General features: G+C 41.9%; 1 protein-coding gene across 2 annotated transcripts in view; it reads right to left on the reverse strand.

Moving 5' to 3' along the window:
- Nucleotides 1–23246, reverse strand: part of INSC (inscuteable homolog (Drosophila)) — a 272831-nt gene that overhangs the window by 107122 nt on the left and 142463 nt on the right. For both annotated transcript variants that reach the window (XM_019552259.1, XM_019552260.1), the window contains exons 3-6: nt 16284–16629; nt 15006–15058; nt 12861–12984; nt 9917–10030 (exon numbers count right to left, since the gene is read on the reverse strand). In XM_019552259.1, the coding sequence (XP_019407804.1) occupies nt 9917–10030; nt 12861–12984; nt 15006–15058; nt 16284–16629 (637 nt within the window). The remainder of the gene's footprint in view (nt 1–9916; nt 10031–12860; nt 12985–15005; nt 15059–16283; nt 16630–23246) is intronic.

A 23246-nucleotide genomic window follows, 5' to 3' on the forward strand; every position in this document is an offset into this window, starting at 1 on the left:
CTGAGTTGGAGGTAGTGAAGACCTGTGTACTAGGGAAAGTGAAGTAAAGGATGGATATATTGTCTTCTCCTAAATGTGCTGTAGGATTACTCTCTGGCTCTTCTCACTTCCTCTATACAAGTAATATAGATGGCACTGTTCCTACAAGGGTTACCACTGTAACTTTTGCAACATGCTTGGTTTGCCTTTATTGCATTAGGTAAATGATGACATTCAGTTAGGTCTCTACCTTTATCTAGAAGAATCCTCTTGCTTACTGATACTCCAATTCATCTAGCCCTTGATCCTGCACCAACTGTAGTCAATATCAGTCTTGCCATTAACTTTAATGGGTAAAAAATGTTGGGCCCCTCTATGACAAAGCATGCCATCATAGTACAGGCTGGATTCTTGCTAGGGGATAATTTTGTATAGATTTTTGGAGCTTGAAAAAAGTTAGTCATTTGCTAGTCATTTAATATCTACTATTAAATATCAACTATTTTCCTATAGCTGCAATTACCTAGATTGCTGTGCTATCTGGACAGTATTTTTTAATAGTGTGATAGATGGCACATGGCTCCATTATCTACCTTTGTAAACTCCAGCTCATTATTCAAAACCATAAAAACTGACTTCTAGAAATGCTGATCACCCACAGCTCTAGCTAAAATTAAGGAGAAATAAGAGTGTTGAGCACCTCTGAAAATCAGTTTTATTTTGTCTATAAATACTTCCCAAGCCCAGCTGAAGATGCTTCTTTATTTTTCTGTGTTCTCCTAGATTATGTAGGCAGCCCTGCACCATCATTACAAGTTATGTCTTTCTCATTTCCAGAAAGAGTCTGTGCTTGAAAAGTACTTCAGTGAGAGAATCTGAAAGGAAGTCCAAAGTGTTAAAGGAAGTACTTTAGGCAGTATGGCTGTGCAAAGCTTCGGTTGCTGATTCTATTCAGAGGAGATTTGACCTGATTCAACAGCCGAATCTCCTAATCCGAATCAAATTTAGATGAACACCTTGCTCAGGTCCCTTCCAACCCTACTAACTGTGAATCTATGAAATCGGGAGACCAATTAAAAGGTCCAAATTGATCTGAAGCCTCCAAATTGATTCAGAAAAGATTCAGAGGCAATCCCTGCTCGCTGCTGCAGGGAGCTGGACCAGTAAGTAGGGGGTGGGGAGGGCTGAAGGAGTGGGGAGGGAACCATGGGGGGACCCCTGCCAAGCCCCATTCCCTGCCTGCTCCCCCAGTCCCCCTGACCACCTCCCAACCCTGCCTGCTCTCCCAGCTCCATCAATGGCTACCCCGTCCAGCCCCAGTGTCTCGGCACTAAAAAAAAAAAAAAAAAGCCCCACACTGACTGGCTGCTGCAGTGGCCATCGGCACCTCTGGGGGCTCATGGCACAGCTCCCCCCCCCCCCATGCAGCATAGGGCAGTGGGGACAGGGGAGATCACCCTCCCCTCCCCATTACCTGGCAGGAGCTGGTGAGCAAGGCATTTCTTTTTTTTTTTCTTTTTTTTTTAAGTGCCGGGACACTGGGGCCGGGCAGGACAGCCATTGACAGGGCAGGGAGAGTAGGCGAGGGATAGGGCCTGGTCAATTTGGAGATTCCGCTGATTTGGCAGCTGCCGAATAGCAGAATCAGATTTGACCTAATTGATTCAGGACAGTGAATCGAATCACCGAATCGAATCACTGTCCCCCAAATCAGCCAAATCCAAATCTGAAGCAAATACTAGCCACTTTGCACAGGCCTATTAGACAGCATTCTCCCCACCACAAATATAGAATTTGAATCAAGGCCCAGATTTAGGTAAGGGGTACTGTGCTGCTGGAGTTGTTTCCAGAAGCCCTGATCTTTCTTAAATATTTAATAGTACTGAACCTATTATGCTCACCATGGTGACAACATTTTACCTGCCTTCTCTTTTAGTTTGTGTGATACTAATGTAAACTGTTAAACAATTGTGGTATTGTACCCCAAATGTGGCTAGACAGTCTCATTTTTATAAAATGTTTAAAGGTAGGAGACTGTGCTTGATTACAAGTGGGAGTATCAGGAGATATTCTGGCCAGCTCAGTATCTGTTGGAATTCTGCTGAGTATAAGCACTGTCATCTTTCTGAAGGACACTGCATGTACTCCTCCAACATTTGTGGCAAAATTCTTTTGAAATGTGGAAGTGTGGGTTAAGTGTGCAACAAATCAAACTTCTATGGTCCTTACATTCAGGGAATGCAGGAACACAGACTGTGGCTTGCCTCTTCAGCAGAGCATAAGAGGAATGCAGGATAATTTTCTCTCCGCCCTGCTTCCATTCACCTCTGGAGGTTTATCATCCTTATAACTTCTTAATCTTGGAAGTAAAAAGTAGGAAATAATTCACCAGACATAATTTTCAATTTTGTTATTTACTTCGTCTCAGAATCTCTGCAAACACAAACACAATGAGCTATTTCTCTGACATGTTTTGTTATTTGATATATTCAGTAAGTTCTGTGACTTGCTTTCTTATTTTATTTGAACATATAAACTCAAATTGTTAAAGCAACTTAGAACAGGTAAATTCATTTTTTATGCGAATACACACAGAGCCCAATTCACCTTTGTCTAGGACCTTGGTTAGTTATTTACAGGTATGTAAAATGCTATCAAATTTTCTGATTATCTTTTTATGGCTACTTTGCACTTGTGTAGTTGACTAACATGCAACAGCAAATCAGTTCACAACAAGTAGTGTCGTTAGGGTAGGATGACCAGGGCAGGTGCCTCAGGCACTAATTTGTGGGCACAAAAAAATAACAACCGCTCCCAGAGCCACAAAATCATACTGGTAGTACAACAGCAGCTGGAAAGCACCACTGTTCCCTGGGTGCCCAGTTGTGTTGTTACACCTCAGCCCAAAATGAATATATTACTAACACTATGCTAAATTTGTTTGAATCATCTAGTTTGCATTTTTCTAGCAACTGTCACTTTTACATATACCTCTTTTAAAAGCTCATTCTAATTTTGGTAATATTAAATCCATACCCAGTATGTAATCAAGAGTGTCTTCAGGAGCTCTCTAAATAATTTGATAGGTTACCAAAACACCTTGGCAACATTTCTACTATAGATTTTCAGAGAAAAACATATGAGTGGTTCTGATTGCTTAATTTAAAAGATGAACAACCACTGAGTGAGTAAATCATAGCACTTTGAAGATTTTATGCTTCATTTGAAAGCCCCAGAAATGGATAGATTTTCAAGGGTGCAACCTTTCCTACACAAAGTTTGTAAAGTATTTTGGGCAGCTTTCCCCTTATGTAGCTGATACTGACACCCACAGGTAATCACTGTGCTTCTAATAAATTTTGTAATGTTCATTTTAGAAACAATAGACACTACAGATTCTAGCAAATTAAGTCAGGCTGCTAGATCACACCAGATTTATGGAAGCACCTTGGGAAACTGCACTACTCTTGTAAGGAGGAAGACCTGAATCTTCAATTCCACCAATACAAAACAAGACACAGTGCACAGGGAGGGAAGGCAGCAAAGGTCATTCAAAGTTATCACTCCATCCACCCTCCTCCTGGGGCTGGCTTGGCACCTAAAGAGGCTTTTATTTGTTGCAGCCACTTACAATGGGCCCCTGGAGTCCATTATGTCTATGAACATTCACAGGGATGAAGGTTGTGGCTGTGGTTGGTCTAAAAGCAAAAGCAGTCAGTGTGGTAGAGGCGGTAGCTTTAATTAGACCAACTAGATAGTGGTCTATAGTTTCCTGGGTCGTTTTTCCTCCCTTTTTTGAAGATGGGAACCACACTGGCCCTCTTCCAGTCTTCTGGCACCACACCAGAGCACCATGAGTGCTTGTAAAGCCGTGCCAGGGGTCCTGCAATGACCTCAGCTAATTCCCTCAGCACTCTGGAGTGGAGATCATCCAGACCGGCTGATTTAAATACATCCAGTCCCTCCAGAAGTCCCCTAACTAGATCCTCACTGACCCTTGGCCTAGGTGCTCCTCCCTTGGGCCTGGTGGGGGGCTGATCTAGTCCCTGCTCAGGAAAATGGAGGCAAAGAAGTCAATAAATAGGTTAGCTTTGTCATTTACCAATACCATTACTGGTCCTCACTTACCAGTAGTTCTTTTGTTCTCACTAATAGAAAGTTGTATTCTCTGAATACAAAGCTTTGTTTCTGCAACGATCTAGTTGGTCTAATAAAAATATCTCCTCTACCACACTGAATATTCACAGAGTACATACAGTGTATTCCAGCTCTTGAAATGTCTCCTCTGATTCCAACTATGGTTCCAGACCCTAAAGGTAATGTGGGAGGTGACACAGCTCACAAAGCTGGCTTGGTATCAGCTGGGGATTCCTCCACACCAAGGAGCACACTAAGCTGCTCACATGAAGCACTCAATATCTCTCAATATCTATGTCCTAAATGAAAGCCCCTATTCTTTATGACATGGAGGTATTTTCCTCATGTAGAAAGCCTTCTGGTGCAGATGCTTTTGCTTGTTTCTATGGATGGTGCAGATGTATTGCTTTTCTCCATAGCACTTTGAAGTAAACACACTGGTAGACATCACACATACAAATTCGAGCTCACTTATCACTCTTGGTATTTTGCATCTATTGAGTGAAACATGTTTCAAACCTGAGGATTGAAAAAAAAATGTACTTAAAAAATACAGTGTAAGCCTGTAGTGTAAGCCTACAGAATAATACACTGTAGGAGGAAATGAATTGCAATGAGTCTAATTATTTAAGATTCAGGCAGCCTGAGAAACACTTAAAGAGGAAATGTGCTTGGGAAGTTCTATGATTATATTTGCTTTTTAGTAGAAAACTGTACATTTCTCTCAGTGTCCAACACAATAGAAATCTTTTCATTAACTTCAGTGGGCTTAGGAGAAAGCTTTATCTTGTTCATGATTTGCCAGTCATTTATACCGTATCTGGAACTTGAAAATGTGTTAGGGAAACTGGCATCAATTAAAGAATGCATGTAGCAGATTGTGTTCACATCCCAAATACAGTTACCCAGGGCTTTGCTGTTAAAATACACACTCTTTTTTTCTAATGTTAAAGTTACTCAAATTCTCTGAAGGCTGAATCAATAGTACCAGTCAGTCACAAGTCTTTTAAGAAATACATCTTCTCCAGTCCACTAATGTTGCTGCTTTCTACTTCGAAACTTGAAAATATTTTTCAGGACTCATTTACCAGTAGTTCTTTTGTTCTCACTAATAGAAAGTGGTGTTCTCTGAATTTTTGGGGAGGAATCCCAATATACATACTTAAAATGTACCTCAGTTTAAAAAAAAAGCAACTTCATACACTTCATAAGCATACACCTCACTGACATGAAATATTTCTAAAAGCAGATAAATGACTGATAGATAAAAACTGAAGTCTATGTGCATCTACTACCCTTTCCAGGGTAGTTGAAAATGATGTGAAAAAACAATCAGCTAAATTCATATAAAGTTCCAGAAACTCAAGGTGTCTCAAAAGAACGTGTTGCTCTTTTTTATAACTCATCTGAAAAATATGTCTTAGTATATTTGGAATTCAGGTATTCTCCCCCACTCACAGAAAATAATAATCTCCTGCAAAAAAAAATGGTTGGAGTTATTCTTTTAAGGGACCCTAACATTAAATGGGTAGACAAAATAAAATAACATTTCAGATGGCCAGAACCAGATGTAAATTTGAAAATGGCAAAGAAAATAAACTCACTGTCAGTCCATTTTATGTAGGTACATTTATCTTAATAGTAGCCTAAATATCAAGGGAATATTTTCACCCTTTATTTTCAAATAATCTTCAATCCCTCATGTCAATGAGAATTGAGTGTCTGGACCAGGGTTGTATATGGTACATTATTTCTGAATGGCACCCTGTGCATTTTAAAACTGCTGTAAGATTTCACTTTTCACTGAAATATAAACTTCCAGTGCACATTGTGCAAGGAGGTATTGAGATAATTCTAAAGTCTAATATTAAGTGTTTAAAAAGGAAAAAAGAAAGAGATAAGAAGGAGCTGTGGTATGTCTATTCAGAAACCAATGGAAACCTCTACTACAACAGAAACATATCCTTCTAGCATGGATGACAGAAGTAGGTTGACACTAGGCCTGTGTATTCGCTTCAGATTTCGCCAATTTGGGGGACAGAGATTCAGTTCAGTGATTTGAATCACAGTCCTGAATTGATTCGGCCGAATCTGATTTGGAGATTCGGCTGCTGCCAAATCTCCAAATCTCTGAATCACCCAGGCTGCCCTGCCGACCCCAGCTCCTGTCACTTTGAAAAAAAAGCCCCAGCTCACCAGATGCTGCTGGGTGAGGGGCGATCCCTGCTGCCCCCCACTGCCTCATGCTGCATGGGGGGCTCTGCATGATCCCCCTGACCCCCCGCCACTGTCCCAGCCCCCCCATGGCTGCCCTGCCTGCCCCAGCTCCATCCCTTTAAGAAAACAAAAAAAACAAGAAAAACCCCCACACTTACCATTCCTGCCAGGCAGGGGGGGGCAATCCCCACTGCCCCCCACTTCCCCGTGCCATGTGAGGGGGCTCTTCCATGAGCCTCCTAAAGCCCCGAGGCTGCTGCAGGAGCCAGTGGGTCCTGGGTTTTTCCTCAGGATTTTTTTCTTAAAGGGCCGGAGCTGGGATGGGCGGGGCAGCCATAGAGGGGCTGGGGAAGTGAGGGGGGTCAGGAGGCTCGTGGCAGAGCCCCCCATGCAGTGGGAGGCAGCGATGATTGCCCCCCCAACCACCCACCCATCCACCCAGCAGCACCCAGTGAGTGGAGCTTTTTTTAAAGCACCAGGAGCTAGGGTGGATTGGGCAGCCATGGGGAAGAGAGGGGCTGGGGGAGTAGACAGGGGCTGGGGGCTGGCAGTAGTCCCCTCATGGTCCCTTCCCCCCGCCCCTACTTACCAGCTCCTAGTCCAGCTGCAGCTCCCTGCTGCAGCCACCAAGGACTGTCCGAATCATCTGAATTTGGAGAGCTTCTAATTGATTTGGACCTTTTAATTGTTCCCCTGATTCAATTCAGATTCATTTGGCCACTGAATCAAGCCGAATCTCCTCCGAATCAAATCACCATCCAAAGCTTTGCACAGCTTTAGTTGACATTACAAGGAAGCTATCAACCCTCTTAGGCTATTTGTGTTCCAGCTAGACTTCAAAAATACTGGTTCTACCAGGTATCCATCATGTAAACATCTCTTGAACAAACTTTCCATGTTTTACTTCCATTCAGGCAACTGGAGCATGACTATTTCATGAGCATTCAGAATTCTACTATAATCTTTTAGATTTTCTAGGAACAGAATAACAACAAAAGGTTCAGATGCTCATTCTGATTCAACAATCCCTCTCAAATTTGGGTGCTTATCTCAAACTTCTCTCGACTATTCTAAATAAACATAGCCTAAAAATTATGTATAAAAGCTCTCAAAAAATAAGCTGTCAGGAGACTTCCAGTATTTCCTGTTTTAAGAGTCACAGACCAGACTTAGGGAAAAATTTCAATCACATTGTTGCTCCACTCAAGCTATTTTCACCTAGCAGATGTGTCCCAAAGGAACTATAATCAATTATATAGTTTAGAGCACAAACAAGACTGCTCTAAATTATGCAAAGACTGGCAAAGACCATGACTTGGGAGGTTGAAGCTACATCTTTTGCAGCTTCTCCTCTGCTGCTCCTATGGGTCTATGGTATAAATAGATTACTGGTAGCTTTAGTGCACAAGTTACATACTACTTTCGAAGGTAAGCATATCCTAAATTTTGAGGTGCATTTCTAAGGTTTGATTGCACTTAGAGTATAGATAGATGAAACAACTATGCTACTTTAAAAGGCAGGGAGGGGTTGTCCCATTCAGTCCACACTATTCCACAGCCAGGGGAAGCTAAATTGCAATTTACCATTCCGTGGTAAATTATTGTGGTTTAGCTTCACATACTGAAACATAAGGGGAGAAAAGCAAAAGAGTTACAAGAGATCAATTGCATACAAAATTCCCTCTAGCAGTATGTTTCATCTGTCCATACTATATTGAGATAGTTGATCTGTTTTGTTCTATGATGTGTGCTTGTGTTTTTCTTTTACATCTTTAAACTAAACAGGTTTTATTAGATACAACAATCTGTTTGCTATGGAAGAACATAGTTTATGAGTATTATAACTATGTAACAAACATAGTTTATGAGTATTACAGAACTCAAAGTATTGCTGAAAAAATACAAATTAAAACATTTTCTCTCTGTTTTTGTACTCTGTCCTGCCTGAAATCAGAATGTAAATAAAATACTGAAATACTGAGGGAAAGATTTCCCCCAGTGTGAAGGGAGGACCTTTTCCTTTAGCTTATATTTCTTTCAGTATTACTTGTTCAGTCCCCCAGCATGTAAATTACATCACTTCAGATTTAGAAGATGAAATTCATAACGGTGAAAACATGCAACATATGGTAGCTGACCTGACAAGATCTCAGCTGGGTAGCTAAGTCCAGGAAGAAACTTGTTTTTATATCAGGGGTCAGTAATCTTTTGCTGCTGTAGTATCCGAGTTGTATTCTACACTTTCCTATCATTCCTCTGGAAGTTAATCTTGAAAATATTTTTAAATAAATAAATGGGGGAAATGGTTTCTGAATGTCAAAGTTTATTTCATATTAACTAGATTGGCTTTTCCAGTACGGATGAAGGTTAATACTGGTGCTGTAAATTCGTAAGAGGTGCAACCACCAAGCAGGTAAGATATCTCACTATGACTTCTTCAGCTGTGTTTTTGAACCTCACTCTGACCATATCCGGTCTTTCAGGCAGGGGAAGTCCAAGACAAACAGATGCAATGTTACCCACATAGGCTGCTTGTTCCTGAAACTGGCATTAAACTGCTAAGCTACTCAGCTCAGGCAGGCTTTTGACCTTTTGGGCTAGGGACAGACATTACACATAAACCAGTTTAAGTGATCAGAAACTGGTTTAAACCTGTAACAGAACAGATGTTCAGTGCACATAAACCAGTCTGAGAATAGCTGAAACCAGTTTGAGATAAACCTGGTTGAATGTAGTATCAGATTTGGCTCAAACCTGTTTATGCAATGTCTGTCCTAGACTCCTTGCTGGTTTAAGATGAATCAGAAACCCCAGCATCCTGGCATGCTCTCTGGGGCTCTCTGCTCCACAGCAGGGCTAGCCCCTCCCCTCTGCTCCCTGACTACAGCTCCAGGGACTGGGAGCTGCTTTTCCCCCTCCCCTCACCACTCCCTGCTAAGCAGGAATTCCCCCCTCACCTCTGCCTTGCTGAGGAGATGTCTGTGTATTAGCTAGCAGACCACATGCTGGCTACAGTCCCTACTGAATCAACAGGCAGAAACAACAAGTAGCTGGTAGTGTCCCTCTGTTGTTTTCTTAATTGGGTGATAAACACTGGTATCAATTCCCTGCTGGGCTAAACAGAACTCCTGCTGGAGCATGGCCAAACCCCTCATCAGCTCCATGCTGTGGAAGTAAGGGAAGCCTGCTCTAGCACCCACTGGCAAGCATGTGCCTACATTTCTGGGATGTCTATCCAGTTACAAAACTGATTTAGCCTAGCCAGGTTAAACTAACCTGCAATGATTGAATAAATCCAGGCTCAGGCTTTTTTGAATATCTGTCCCTAGCCTTAGACTGTAAATTAATAATAAATGCCCAACAGTTAGAAATTTTGAACAAGACACATCCACATAATAAATATAGCTAGTTCTAGATAGGAGACAGCAGCCATTAAAAATTTCAGAATTCTAATGACTCCTCTAAGAATAGAGTACCTTCTCCAGCAGTGTACCCCACACCATCTGTGGAGTTCCTGGGCTATTGTAATGACAGTCTAAAAAACAATTTAACTTTATGGGGAATGAATTTGTGGGCACTTTACCTTAGCTATGATGCGGCACAAATGAGCACCCTCCTGGGTAAGGCTGAATAAGCTGCGTGTAGCCGATTCTGTGATGTATATATTTTCTGATGAATCTATTTGTCTCACCAGGTTCTGTGTAGCATAATGAGATAAAAACACCAGTTATTTTCAATAAGAAAAGTCATGGTGAGATATCTAGTCAGTTTAACCAGTTCCAAATTTATAATTGACAAAGTGAAAGTGGAAGCGAGACATACTATTTGGGCCAAATTCTGCCTTCCATGAACCTGTGTTACCTCACCTATTTCACCTTTGCAGTAATGCAGCTGAGGACAGGATTTGCCCACATATCTACTTATATCTCTGTTAAGAAAATAATGCATAGGCAACCAATGTATAGTTTGAGAGCTACACGTTGCTCACAAAGCCACTAGAAGCGGTTCATGGGAATTCAGACTCATATCAATGATAAATGCGCATTGATCATACGGTGCACCTACCCATATGTCAGTATAGTATGCAACTCTCTACTCTATCCATGGAGCCTTTGGCTATCCTTTTCTTCAGAATAAGTGATGGAATCAGTGGCATTTGAAGGTGGCTCTTCTGAATACCAGATGCCCAATGACTGGTAGATTATGGTAGTCCTGATGGCAGGGACCATGCAGCTGGCATGCAGCCTATACCAGCAAGGGAAGCTGTTGGTATAGAGCAGTTTGGCAGGTTCATAATTTTCCTTTAAGAGTAATTCAATAAGTAATTTCCCACCACCTTCCAGTCTTGAAAGAACAGCAGGTCTTGGGATTTGGCAGTTTTAACTTTAAAAGGTTTTCTTTCTTTTCTTGTTTAATGTTATTCACCATTATCCTTTGACTGAAATTTTTGCCACACATATATGGTAGGATGTGTGATTTTTGGGGACCAGGGATCAGATCCAATTTGCACCTAAATCATGATCCTGGGCTCCTTCTGCACCGGCAAGTTGAAAATTGGGTGTCAACAAACAGTTGATTGTTGGCTAGCTCTGGGGACAGACGAGAGTGGAATCAAGCTCTGATCAGCTGCTGGATTGGGACAACACCAGGACTCAAACCAGGTTTGAGAATCCTGCTGAAGTTCAGCCAATCATTAACCAGCAGGTGACATGCCAGGACGAACTGAAGAAACCTGGTTCAATTTATGGTGCTATGGAAACCAACCACAAATAATTACATATATTTGTGTAATAATCTCATGGCTTATTTTCTGATTTATTATGTCATTAAGTACCTGAAAATGTGGCACAGTTACACTTAAGACATAATTTAACTGGGTTAATCGCTTCTCAGGTATGTCTGCCAGGGGTCTTAGAGACCTAGAAACTCCTAATTTGAAGGCTGCAGCCCAGTTATAGTAAAAGGTTCATGGTGACATCTACTGTGCTTTGCTTCTTACTCCAAAATGTAACAGCTACTCATGCCCAAGAAAAGATTGGACACTACACTGATAAAGTTTTTAAATGATTAATAGTGAGAACTGTTATTATTTGGGAAGATAGTATTTGATTGATCATGGAATTACAATGTGATTTTCTAACAGTGATTAGTTAGCTTATCTTAAAAAATTATATAATAAATGTCTGATTCTCTCCTATTTTAATAATATTTTCTACCACTAGACTCCATGGTTCTATGATGGTATTACATTAAGATTTATTCATTGCCTTCCATCTAGGTAGAATATCTCATTGGCCCATAAGCCTACAGACTTATGACAAGAGTACCACACAAATTGTTAAAATGTAAAGTTGACAAAAAAGACACTTTTTCCCTTTTAGATACAAGTTACTTTGGCTTTGCAAGTGCACCACTGCATTTGTGCAGGTTAATGCAGTTCTTAGAAAATCAAAAATTGCAGGATGTAAATTTAATGTTACTCTCTCCACAAGTTTACATAATCTTTTCAGAAGAGACAATTCATGGCAGCTTTTGTTGAGAAAAAGAAACCAGGGACCTGTTCATGCATAGAACAGCACTGGCTGCTGCACTGTTGGTACTGGTGTTGTAGCCAGCAGCCAGGCAACAATCAGACCTACAGCTTCTGTCACCCCCCTTGAACACTAGAACAGAAGAAATAAACACATTCTTTCAAGTTCTGTAAGGGACTTTCTTCAAGGAGGATAAGAAATAGTATTTATGTATAGATGACCCTATACTTCCAAGTGACTAGGAACATAAACACACAACACATTTCCACGTACAATAGGGTTCAGAGGAATTATTTTAAAAATAAAGTAAATCCTACTGCTCTTAAAGTAAAGAAAAATGGATATTCTGACTAAAATCTAGAATGTTTTATTCACCAATGCCAACAGTCTAGTATAGCCACTTGTCAATATACATATATGGCATATATTTAAATATATTTCATAACTACAACATTTTGTCGGAAGTTTAGTCTGTACTGTTGGTCTGGGAGAGGTAAAATCATTCACTACCCTAAGGAGAGATACCCTTATTTTACAAGATGAATGGAGTAGTTCCAAAGTTCTCATTATTAGGACATTATGCAAAAGTAAGCATCTTTCAACTGAAGAGAGGCCAAATAGTGGAACTGATGAGCACAGGCACACAGCATGACTGCTTTGCTGAGGGATACTGAAATCAGGTCAATGAACATGAAAAGTAAAGGAGGTCAATATTCTGGAAAAGCCAGGGCCGCACATTGGAATGGAAGAGACTGCGATAAATGAAGGGCCCATTTGAAGACTCGAATAGGATGCTTCCAGGGCTGATGAGTTCCTTTCTCCCAGTTAGGAAAGCTGCATCTGTTTTTCAAGATGCTTGAAGCACCACGCCCAGGTTTGTTGCAGTCTGGTCTGTAAATCTCTTCCTTCCATCATTCAGCAGCTTTCATTCAATACCCCATTTTCTTTTTCTTAAATAAACGTTAAGGGCATAGCTTGCATTCAGCATTTACTAACCCGTGTTTCATGTGCTAAGATCAGTTCTATCAACTGGCCAAAATAATGAGCAACTGTAGTTAGTGTTTCATTAATACAGGTTTTCATGGACTTTAATATCTGTTTGTCCTCAGTTTGTATGCACCTGGAAAGAAATGTAAAGAAAATGGGTGAAAAAAGAAAGCACTAGAAGAATTATACACTGACTTCTTTATTTAACTGAAACAATTCAGCACTTTATTTTGCACAAATGTATTAGCAAGGGCAATTCAAATATTCAAGCCAGAATGCATTATAAATTAATCACAACTCACCAGTTCATGATTTACTTCATACACTATAAGCCAAATTAACTTCAAGTACACTTCTATCAATTCAGAGTAACTCAACCACTGTTGATTAAAGTGTACTGTTGTAATCCACTCTTACATGGCTACATTTCAATTGCAGATTGTTATATCCCTCTCTTTCAGGTCATACTTAAAGGGCCAAATGAATATGTGCAGGTGTCAAATGTCATTGAAATCATTGTGGATTTAAATTGTGTACCTGTGTGTAGATCTCAGCCATCTACATAAGGACCACATGGAACAACTTCACAAGTGGAATTATGTAGCAGCCATTCTGCATCTAATCACACTTGGCCAAAATTTTAAGAAGAGAAGAAGAGTAACTTTTGCATTACAAGCTAAAGGGTGAATTTAGATAGCCAATAATATACAAATAATGTTTACTGTGAAAATGATAAGAACAGTAGCACAAGAACCTGATCTAGGTACCAAGACTGATATCTGTACTCTTTCCTAACAGGTAATGGAATATCTAATGACCAGAAATGGTCAGGATCAGTTTTATTCCTACTCTGAAGTACATCTCCTTCACTCATACAGTGCCCCAAGCATGCTGTGGGGATTTCATTTAAGTGTAGACAAAAAGAAAAGTGTAACCTAATGATATTACTTTTTATGGCACTTCAGTACTACCCATTTATCTAAGTATTACTAATCAGGGCCAATTCACCTTTTCTTTTCTATGAAATCTGAGGAGATTGCAGTCTAGATTGTCATTAATGAAGATAAATTTATTTGCTTAACTTTGCTGTAGGCCATATATGGAGTTTATAAAATAATCCCGTCCAAAAATAAATTAATAAATAAATGAATTTAGTTGAATGAAGGTTTTTAAAAAATATAAAAGCCATTATAAACAAGGAAATCATTTAGCTGTTCAGTATCCCCATCTTACTTAACAATTTCCCCTTTCAGCCTTAATCTGTGTTCCATCTACCACTCATATCCCAAAGAAGTCAAATAAGCGAAAAAAATTATCTAATTTGGAGAGGTGCTAGGATCCACAGTACCCACTGAAGTCAATAAGATCTGGAGGAACACGCACTAAGAATATGTCTAAGGAGAACAAATTTGGGGGTGGGAAAAATCAGCAGTGATCAAGAAACATTCTGTTATCATTTTCTGGTAATTAGATGTTATCCCTGAAGATTCCCTGAGCTGAATGACCCAGTATTTATAGTAAATCAAAAGAGACTATTGATTGGGTCATGGCTTTGAAAACAAGGAAACTTCTGTTAAACTTTTAGACAGCAGCTTGAGAAACATTTAGAGAAGAATGGTTCTTTCCCAGCTCTTACTCTGACAGAGCTGTACAGTGCTTATATCAGTCCTTTGAATCTATCTAATCAAGGGAATGTATATCACTGTTTGCAAAATGGTCAGGAAAACTTCACCAAAGCTTGCCATATTCATGTATTTATCATGTGAACCGTGACTGCTGCTTTCAAACATAGGGTGAATTCCAGGCCCCATTGAAGCCAATGGAAGTTTTGTCACTGATTTGAACAGAGCCAGGCTTTGACCTCGGAGTCTAAACCTTGTATTGAGATCCACTAATACAGGCCCTTATGTCTCTTTGTCAGTTTATCTATGCAACAACTGATCCCTATGAAAGACCAGGATCTAATAAGGACAAAGTACTGACACAAGTTTAGGCATTGATGACCTAACACTAAGAGGTCTTTTCAATGAGAGTTACAGGTGTTCAGTTAAAACTTTCAAAAGTGGATCGTACTCCGTCACAGTGGCTACACATCTGGTAACATAAGTAAGAAGCAAAACTGATCATTGATTAAATTACTGAAATGTAATTTACCTTTCTGTGAGTGCTGTAAATTCTGAACATTTTTCTATTAAAAGTTTTTCAAACTGCAAATAAAAAAACAGAAAGTGTGTTTAAGGTAATGTGTGATTTATAAAGATGTCCTCTTTATAATAAAGAACACTCAGTTACAGTCATTAAAAAGTAATCAAGAAAGATCCCCTCTACAAGGGCAGGTAAAGGCATGATTGGATCTGCTCTAATGCATGATCCACACAATCGTGCCTCCTGTCATATGACAACTGAATGACAGGAGGTGTGATATTGGGATCATACATTAGATCCAATTGCACCTTATTGCTGATGTAAGGGGAGCCTGATCCTGGGCTCCTATCCATGGAGGCCACATGCAGCTGAGACCAAGAGTCCTACACCTGACAGGACACCCCCCATGAGGTAGGACTCTTGGTCCCAGCTGTGTTTGGCACAGCGGGGGCCCAGATCACTATCAGGCACAGGGACCCTTAGTTCTGCTCTGTGCATGGGCCAAGGGGTTTCACACATCTCTGAGCCTTGGGGCTTATGGCTGTTGCAGTCCCCCAGGCTTGGGGGTTTCACATTGTGCATGATGCATCCCTGCAGCTGGGAACCGTGTCAAATGACAGGGGAGACGCTGCTACACACGCAAATTAAACCTTGATAGCAACCAGCTATAAATGTACACATCTTCAAAGTCTAACTTGTTAGAGCTTTCTATCATCTGATAAATAATTTGCATGTGTAGCTGGTCTTAAGATAACTGCACCATTAAGGAGTCAATTGAATGATATTTCAATGTCATTCAATGTCAAATATCATTCACTGTAATGTGTAGAAGGGGACAAAGTCACATGTTTCATGACACCAAGTTCTTAATTTATATTTTAACTGGCATTCCTCGATAGGTATAGGACTAATAAGAAAACTGAAGCTAAGCTAATGTCAGTACCATAAAGCAACATTTCCTTGCTCATACTGATTCCAGTAGTCTTATATGGAATAAACCGTGCATCAGTAATATAAAAGCTGCAAAATCAGGCCCATAACAATGCTAGGTTCCAAACATAAGATACACGTCTTCACAGGCAAAGGAGGACTGGAAAGCTCTAAATTAGAGGAATGGCAATGGGTCTTTTTATGACTTACTGAGAATAAGTAACATTTATTATAACTGGACAAAACAACAAGCTAAAATACCTAGGCTTGTTCCCAAAAGACAGAATTCCCACATTCTAAACACAATTTATAAAAACAAAGCTGACAAACAAAAATATATTGGAGAAAAAATCCTACCTTGTGCATTTCTTCTGAAGAATGTCTGGTAAATGTGTTGTATTCATTTATCATTGACCGTACGTGACAATTGACTCTTACTGTCATGCTGTGGACTCTCTGCCATCTGCTCTTCTCTAGTTTTTGAGCAATCCTAGTCAACTCTGTGCTTATGATCCAAGCTCTTTTTAATAACAACTGCAAGTTATCCCACACGCTATACTGCGACGAAAGAATAAGTTCATTCTGTGCATCATCCTCTATGCCGATTGGCTTCGACTGAAGAATACACATACATTCACAATCCGTCATCAACTTCAAGTCCTCCATCCAGCGCTGGACAGAATCCACTTGAATATAGTGCATTCTAAAGTGAAAGGAGTAAAAAAGAAAATAATAATCATATGAAAAAGATTGGAAACAATTTAGATAGAGCCTTCATTATCACAATATTAAGGCTATGTTCTCCCATTGGGTGGATTTCAAAAAGTAACCCAATGAAGTTGCAGCCTGGCTACAATATGGATATGACATGCTTCACATTCCAAATAGGTATTTCTCTCACCTATTCGCTACTCTCACATTAAGAGTGTGTACGTCTCCTAAGGGGACCATGATCTGGACACACTGTCATAATTACCAGTCCCATTCTATATATTTTCTTGATACTAGCTGGTGCTGTGGCACCCTGGTTGAGAATCACTGGTCTATATACTGCTGGACCCACCCCTCACCTGCTTAACTATCTGCTACTAAGTGGTGTTTATTATTTATAGGGAGAACTCAAAAAATAAAGTCTTTTTCTCTCCCTCCTGTTTTTTCCTTACCTTCTGTAAGGTTCCTGCACTGCAGTCTGGGTCAGCTCCATAAGGCTCAGGCAAGCTCTTACCCTACAGCCCTTGTTAAGTGTACTGACCCAGTTACCACTAAACAGGGTCAGCTGACCCCCATGTTCCCTGGTTCTGCATTTAAGGAACTACTCCAGTACTTGAGCCTTGCTGTTCAACAGACTGGTCCTCAGCAACTCCTTCCAGCAAAATCTCTTACTTCCCTGGTTTCCGACCTTGCCCTTGGCTTACTCTTGGATTTCAGCCTCTAGATTCTTCCTACACATCTGCTTCATGATTCCTGATATCTGTTTGGCTTACTTTTAGACTTTACCACATCCAAAGAAAAATCCACAGGATAACTAAGTCTCTGATTCCCAGCTCCTGACCCTGGCTTGGCATTTTGGCTCCTGACCTGTGATTCCTGGCCATTACCCCTGCAACACCCAAGCTCCATGCCTGGTTTTACCCACTAGGCAAGCTGGCCTGGTGGACTGACACCTTCATCTAGGAAAAGAGAAAACTAGATGTTTACATTAGGATCAAAGATATAATACCTCTCTTCTTGACTCCCATTACTTTTATAAGTAGTATCATCTGCATAGAACTACTGAGCTCTTAGTGGTGATATTAAATCCATGCTATCCCAAAATGATCTGGGCTACACATTGGTTGTTTTCTGACCCTTTCCCAGAAAGGATGCTCAAAGTAACAGGCCATTTTAAAATAGGTATACATGAGTGCTTTAGAAAGAGGGTCAAAAGATGAAAGCAGTATACCAGTAACATTTGCTGTTGTATGCAAGAGAATCTATAGAGGTTCACATATTAAAATATAGATGTTTTCTGGGAAAAAATGTGTTCTTATAGTGGAATTTATGGTCTCTGTCTAGATCTATGGTTTCCTACGCAATATGCTCAAGAACTTGAGGCTGAGCATTCTACAGATTGCACTGTCATGGAAACCTCTCTTTCACTAATTGAACAAAATCTAAGGGGAGCTCAGGAGCTCAATAGAAGCTGTTAACCCTCTCACAGGTCTTTACATTATGTTCAGCGGGCTGGACTTTCAACTAGCTGACTGAATAAATTAAATAGCATGAGAGGCACAAAGGGAAGATGGCAGGAAACCCCTTTCTATCCTTCAACAAAGTAAGGAAAAGCTTCTACCTTTAAGAAACAGCCTGGATAATTCCTCCTTGTTCCCTGGGTGATCAACAGCATTAGTTTGAAATAGGAGATGGTCTACAGTCTTCACGCCACAGATGTTAAATTGATGGAAGGAACAAAGGAAGACAGTAGCCTTTACTTGGAGCTGAATTTAATTCCAAACTGCAAGCTAGCATTACCATGTCTTCTCAAGATTCATATATCTGGTGATTTATTATTCCTAAATATGAAACTTTGCTCCTTAACCAAATTGTTATCTTCATTCCTTCAAGGATGGAAAGGATCTTCCTGCCATCTTCCCTTTGTCTCATGCTACAGCAAAAGCCGTGTTATCTGGCACCCATGGGGAATGGGGGGGTGCTGGATAACCAGTTATGCCAGTTACTTGAGAGGTAACGCCGCCCCTCCCATTGTGTCAGTGTGCCCAGGGACAGGGAATGGGGCCCTGGGCACACTGGGGACAGGCTGCTGTGCCCCAGGCCATGGGGGCTTGGCAAAACTGGAAGTGCCATGATGGGTACTTCCAGTTTCACTTTTGCCGTATCAACTGGCATGCCAGTTAATAGAGCATAATGGTTTGTAAGGTGCTGGATAACATGGCTTTTGCTGTATTTAATATATTCAGTCAACCAGCTGAAAGTTCATTCTCCTCTTATCACAACAGAAAACAACGTCAAGATCTACAGGAGAGTTAACAGCTCTTTTGAGCACCTGAGCTCCCCTTCAATTCTATTCAATTGCTTAGTCTAGTTTAAAAGGGGTTTCCATAACAGTGCAATCTACAGAATCATTATACATCCTGCCCCCTGGGATAGGAAGTAGTAGTGGTAGTAAACAGCACCTGCCTTGCCTAAGGACTGGTTTTCTATGGCTTTCCACAAGGCTACCAGAAGAGGGAGGGGTGCATGCATGCATGCCTGTGTGTAACTTGTTGTTCTTCCTGTAAATCTCAGGCTGTTCAGAAGGTGAGATAAAATGGCATTATCCACAAAACACTAGTAAATAAATCTTTCTAAAACAAATAGGCTCCCAAATCAAAAATAAGAAAAAAAAAAATTTAAGTTGCATACTTTGTTGCTCAGCGAGGGTGGTATGGTAACCCTTCCTCTTACAGCTGGAGAGACTTTAATCTGGCAGTGTCTTCCAAAGGCATGGCCTTTATTAGAGTACTTTGCCTGTCGGGTCTACTTCTATCTCAAAGAACACATAAGCCGGTGAAAGGGCTGTGTCAGACTTTACACTGTAAACTGAACAAATGTTCATGGGTGACTGGTGGCTGCGGCCACTTCTGGGAGCAGCTGCAACCATCAGCTGGTGCTTGCAGGAGGGGCACCGGCACTCCCGCCTGGCCCCTCACCCATTGCCTAAGCAGTGAGTGCAGCTGATCAGGGGGTACACCAGTGCTCTCAGGGGTGCATGTGCACCCCTGTGTACACCTTACACCTCACCACTGCAGATGTTAATCAGTTTATTGCTGTTTGGCTTAGTGGAGCAGCTGCAGGTTAAAGCAAAAACCCTGCTGTGATTGCCCCTTACTTGCACAGCTGTGACTTGCCACCAGAGGCTTGGTAAGCAGAGGCAGGACAAGGAGCTATGGGAAGGACAGGCTACCTGCAACCTCAGGGTAGAACAAGTGTAACAGTCCTAGCTCCTGGAAGCCATCGTGCCTTCCACCACCACTCTGACTGGCTCAGCTGAGGCTGGGAGCTGAGTCCCAATGGAGGAGGAACCACATGGCTCAGACTCGGTTCTGCTCCCCACTGAAAGCAGAACCAGCTGGGTCCGGAGGGAAACTGTGTCACTCTGACCTGGCTGGCTGAGTGGAACTGGGTCCTAGCAGCAGCAGTGATGCTATTCCCTCCCCTACTTAGATCCACAGCTGGGTCTGCTCCTGCTCAGACTGGAGCTGGAAGGTATAGCAGGCCCACTGCCTCCTGGAATGCTGGAGGACTTCAACTTGAGCAGAAAAGCTGCAGAGATTGGCTAAAATTTAATAAAAAAGGTGGATCAGAGACAATCCTGCCCTGGAGTGGGGTAACATTAAACTGAATCAAGAGTGTTTTAAGTCACTTAAAAGGTGTTAAGATGCAGCCAGTCCAGGGGTTAAGAGTAAGGCTGTGTGAAACAGCACCATTTCATTTCACCATTTAGAAAGGGACAGTGTTTCACTTCAATGTTTTGTTTCGTTTCAAAGCACTATTCTGTTTTGTTTCAACATTTTGCCCATAGGCTATAATGGGGAATCACAAAAATGCCTATAATGTTGTCATTTCTTATCTGATTTGAATGAAAACAGCAAGGATGGTAGCCCCTGCTGAGGCCACAAAGCCTACAAAGTTTCAAGGAGGTTGGTGCAGAGGCTTCTGGGAAACTGCACCTCAAGCTGCTGACAAGCAAAACTTGTGACGTGTGACTGTGTGTGTGTGTGTGTGTGTGTGTGTGTGTGTGTGTGTGTGTGCGTGTGTGTGTGTTAAGGCGCAGCAGGGTGAAAACAGCAGGCATGGTATCCCCTGCTGAGGCCATGAAGTCTGCCAGTTTTCAAGTAGATAGGTGCAGGGACTTCTGGGAAACTGCATCTCAGGATGCTAACAACCAAAACTCATGACACTGTATGTGTGTTAAGGCATGCCCTCATTGGCACTGGGGCCTCTACAAGACATGGTAGTGTGTCCCAATGCGGTCTCCTCCTCCCCTACAGCCTCCTCTGATCCACCACTTTAAATAACAACAGGTAAGCACTGCAGTGCGCTGCAGTACAGTAGCACCAGCAGCATCTCAGGCAACCAAACTGTCACAGAACCTTTCTTCCCTTTCCTGCAGGAGCTTCTTTTCCAGCAGCTGCCAGAGAACTCTCTCTGCCAGCCCCAGCCGTAGGGCTTAGATGTGCCCAGGGCCCTGCCTCCTTCCAGTCAGCTGACTGGGGCAGGTTCTAGGGGTGTAGGTTGGAGCCATGTTGGTCTAAGGACATGGCACTGGCAGACAAGGTTCTTTGGATCAATCTGATCTTTTAATAGAGAAACTGAATAGTTGAAGGAATATATCTTAGCAAGCTTTTGGGTTGAAAAACCCTTTGTCAGGCTGAAGAAACCCCTGTAGTTTGTGTGATTATCCTACCTACCTGATGGTGGGGTCTGGTGCTTCTGAACCTCACCATGGAAACCATGCCTTTGGCCCACATTAGCAGCACCTGTGGTGGAGGAGGAGACTGGCTGGTGGATGGTGTGCTGGCATGGGACAGTGGATCCCCCTCTTTCATGTCCCCCCACCTCCACAATTGTGCCTCCCTGACTCTCTTCACCAGCACCTCTGTCCACTGATCCACGGTTTTGCTGCCGCATACGCTTATGCACCCCTTCACCCTCTGGTCACACATGGCGGCCAGCATGTGGACCGTACTGGACCACAAGGAATCAAGCAGTTTCCTGATGTCCTCCTTCAGCCGCCTCACCAGTGCCTGCATGTCTGGTGACAACAGCTTGCCCCAGCCAGAATCATAGATCCCCTGGAACTTTTCTCCATTTGGTTCTGAAGTTCCCTCACTACAAGGATCATGTGGCTAAGGAGCTGAGCCTCACCAGCTCTGAGGCTCTCGGTGGCCTCAAGGAAGGACTTGAGGACCACCAAGATCTGGGAGATGGTATCCCACTCGGATCTGTTAAAGGGGCCACTGATCTCAGTCTCCCTGAGCAAGGCCATATTATGGATGGCCTTTTGTTGCTCCACCAGCCTCCCAAGCATCAGGTATGTTAAGTTCCACCAAGTCTCCATATCCTGCATGATTTTACGCTGCAGGACGTTCAGCTCTGCCTGTTTGTCCCACAGCATCTTGCCCCCCTTGATGGTCTCGTGGAAGTAGCGTGCCACCTTCCTGCATTTTGAAAAGAGTTTGTTGGTGGTGCTGGCACCACCACTGGCAGCCCTGTCCCTCTCCAAGGCATCCCTGACAATGAGATGTAACTTGTGTGCGCCACACAGAGGATGCCAACAAAGTTGGCATTACGGACTGCCTCGACCATATTGGCCCTATTGTCAGTGACCAGGAGCCCACGGGTGAGCTCATCCAGCCCAACAAGCCACCCCTGCACCAAGCAGTTCATGGCCTCCATGATCTTGGTTGCTACGTGGGACTCATCCTTCACCTTGGCTTGGAGGAGTAGGACTCATCCATTACCTTGGCTTGAAAAGCCCACCCTCCCACTCCGTACTTACCGTCACAGAGTCCAGGTCCAGCTCTCCAAATCAATTCAGAGGGATTCAAATCAATTCAGTCCTTTTTAATGGTCTCCCAATTCAATTCCGATTCAGAGATTTAGCAGCCAAATCTCCTCCAAATTGAATCAGCACCCAAAGCTTCACAGAGTCCTACTGTACATCCTTCAAATCACCAGCTACATTACTGCAAACTCATGATTCCAAACAAAATATTTGAAAATGTAAATTAAAACAGCTTCTTCTTTCACTAATGGCCCAAGCAGAGGTAAATGTGTCTGCATGAATAATGAAAAGAACTTAAAAGGCTTCTTTCTGACCCAGGAAAAAGGTTAAAGCAATGTAAAGGAAAAATAAAGATGCCTACCTAGTTTTGCAGTAAAACTTTGTCTTCTGAGGCTTAAGTACAAACTTGTGAGGTCTGATGGCTTTTTCACATATATGCTGCAAGTGCTACATGCTAAAAATTTTGGATCTAGTTTATTCTATTGTGGTTCCACTAATGCAGGTGGAACAACATATAATATTAAATGGTTAAAAAAAGGCAGTGTCTGATATGTCAAATTAAGTTGTATGCATGTTGAATAGTACCGCTACAGTCAGTGGAATAGCTGTTGTGCACAGGCCTGTACTATAAGCTGTCCTAATTCATGGGTTGATACAACAATAAGTTGAAGGATTCTAAAAATAACAGTGGGGGGGGGGGTGGAAATGTTAGCCAAAGTATCATAATCTAGCCTTGAAGACCTGATACAAAGTCATAGGGAATCTAGTATTTC

The sequence above is a fragment of the Crocodylus porosus genome, unplaced genomic scaffold (assembly GCF_001723895.1).
Source record: "Crocodylus porosus isolate Cpor-Errol unplaced genomic scaffold, CroPor_comp1, whole genome shotgun sequence".
Taxonomy (NCBI): Eukaryota; Metazoa; Chordata; order Crocodylia; family Crocodylidae; genus Crocodylus; species Crocodylus porosus.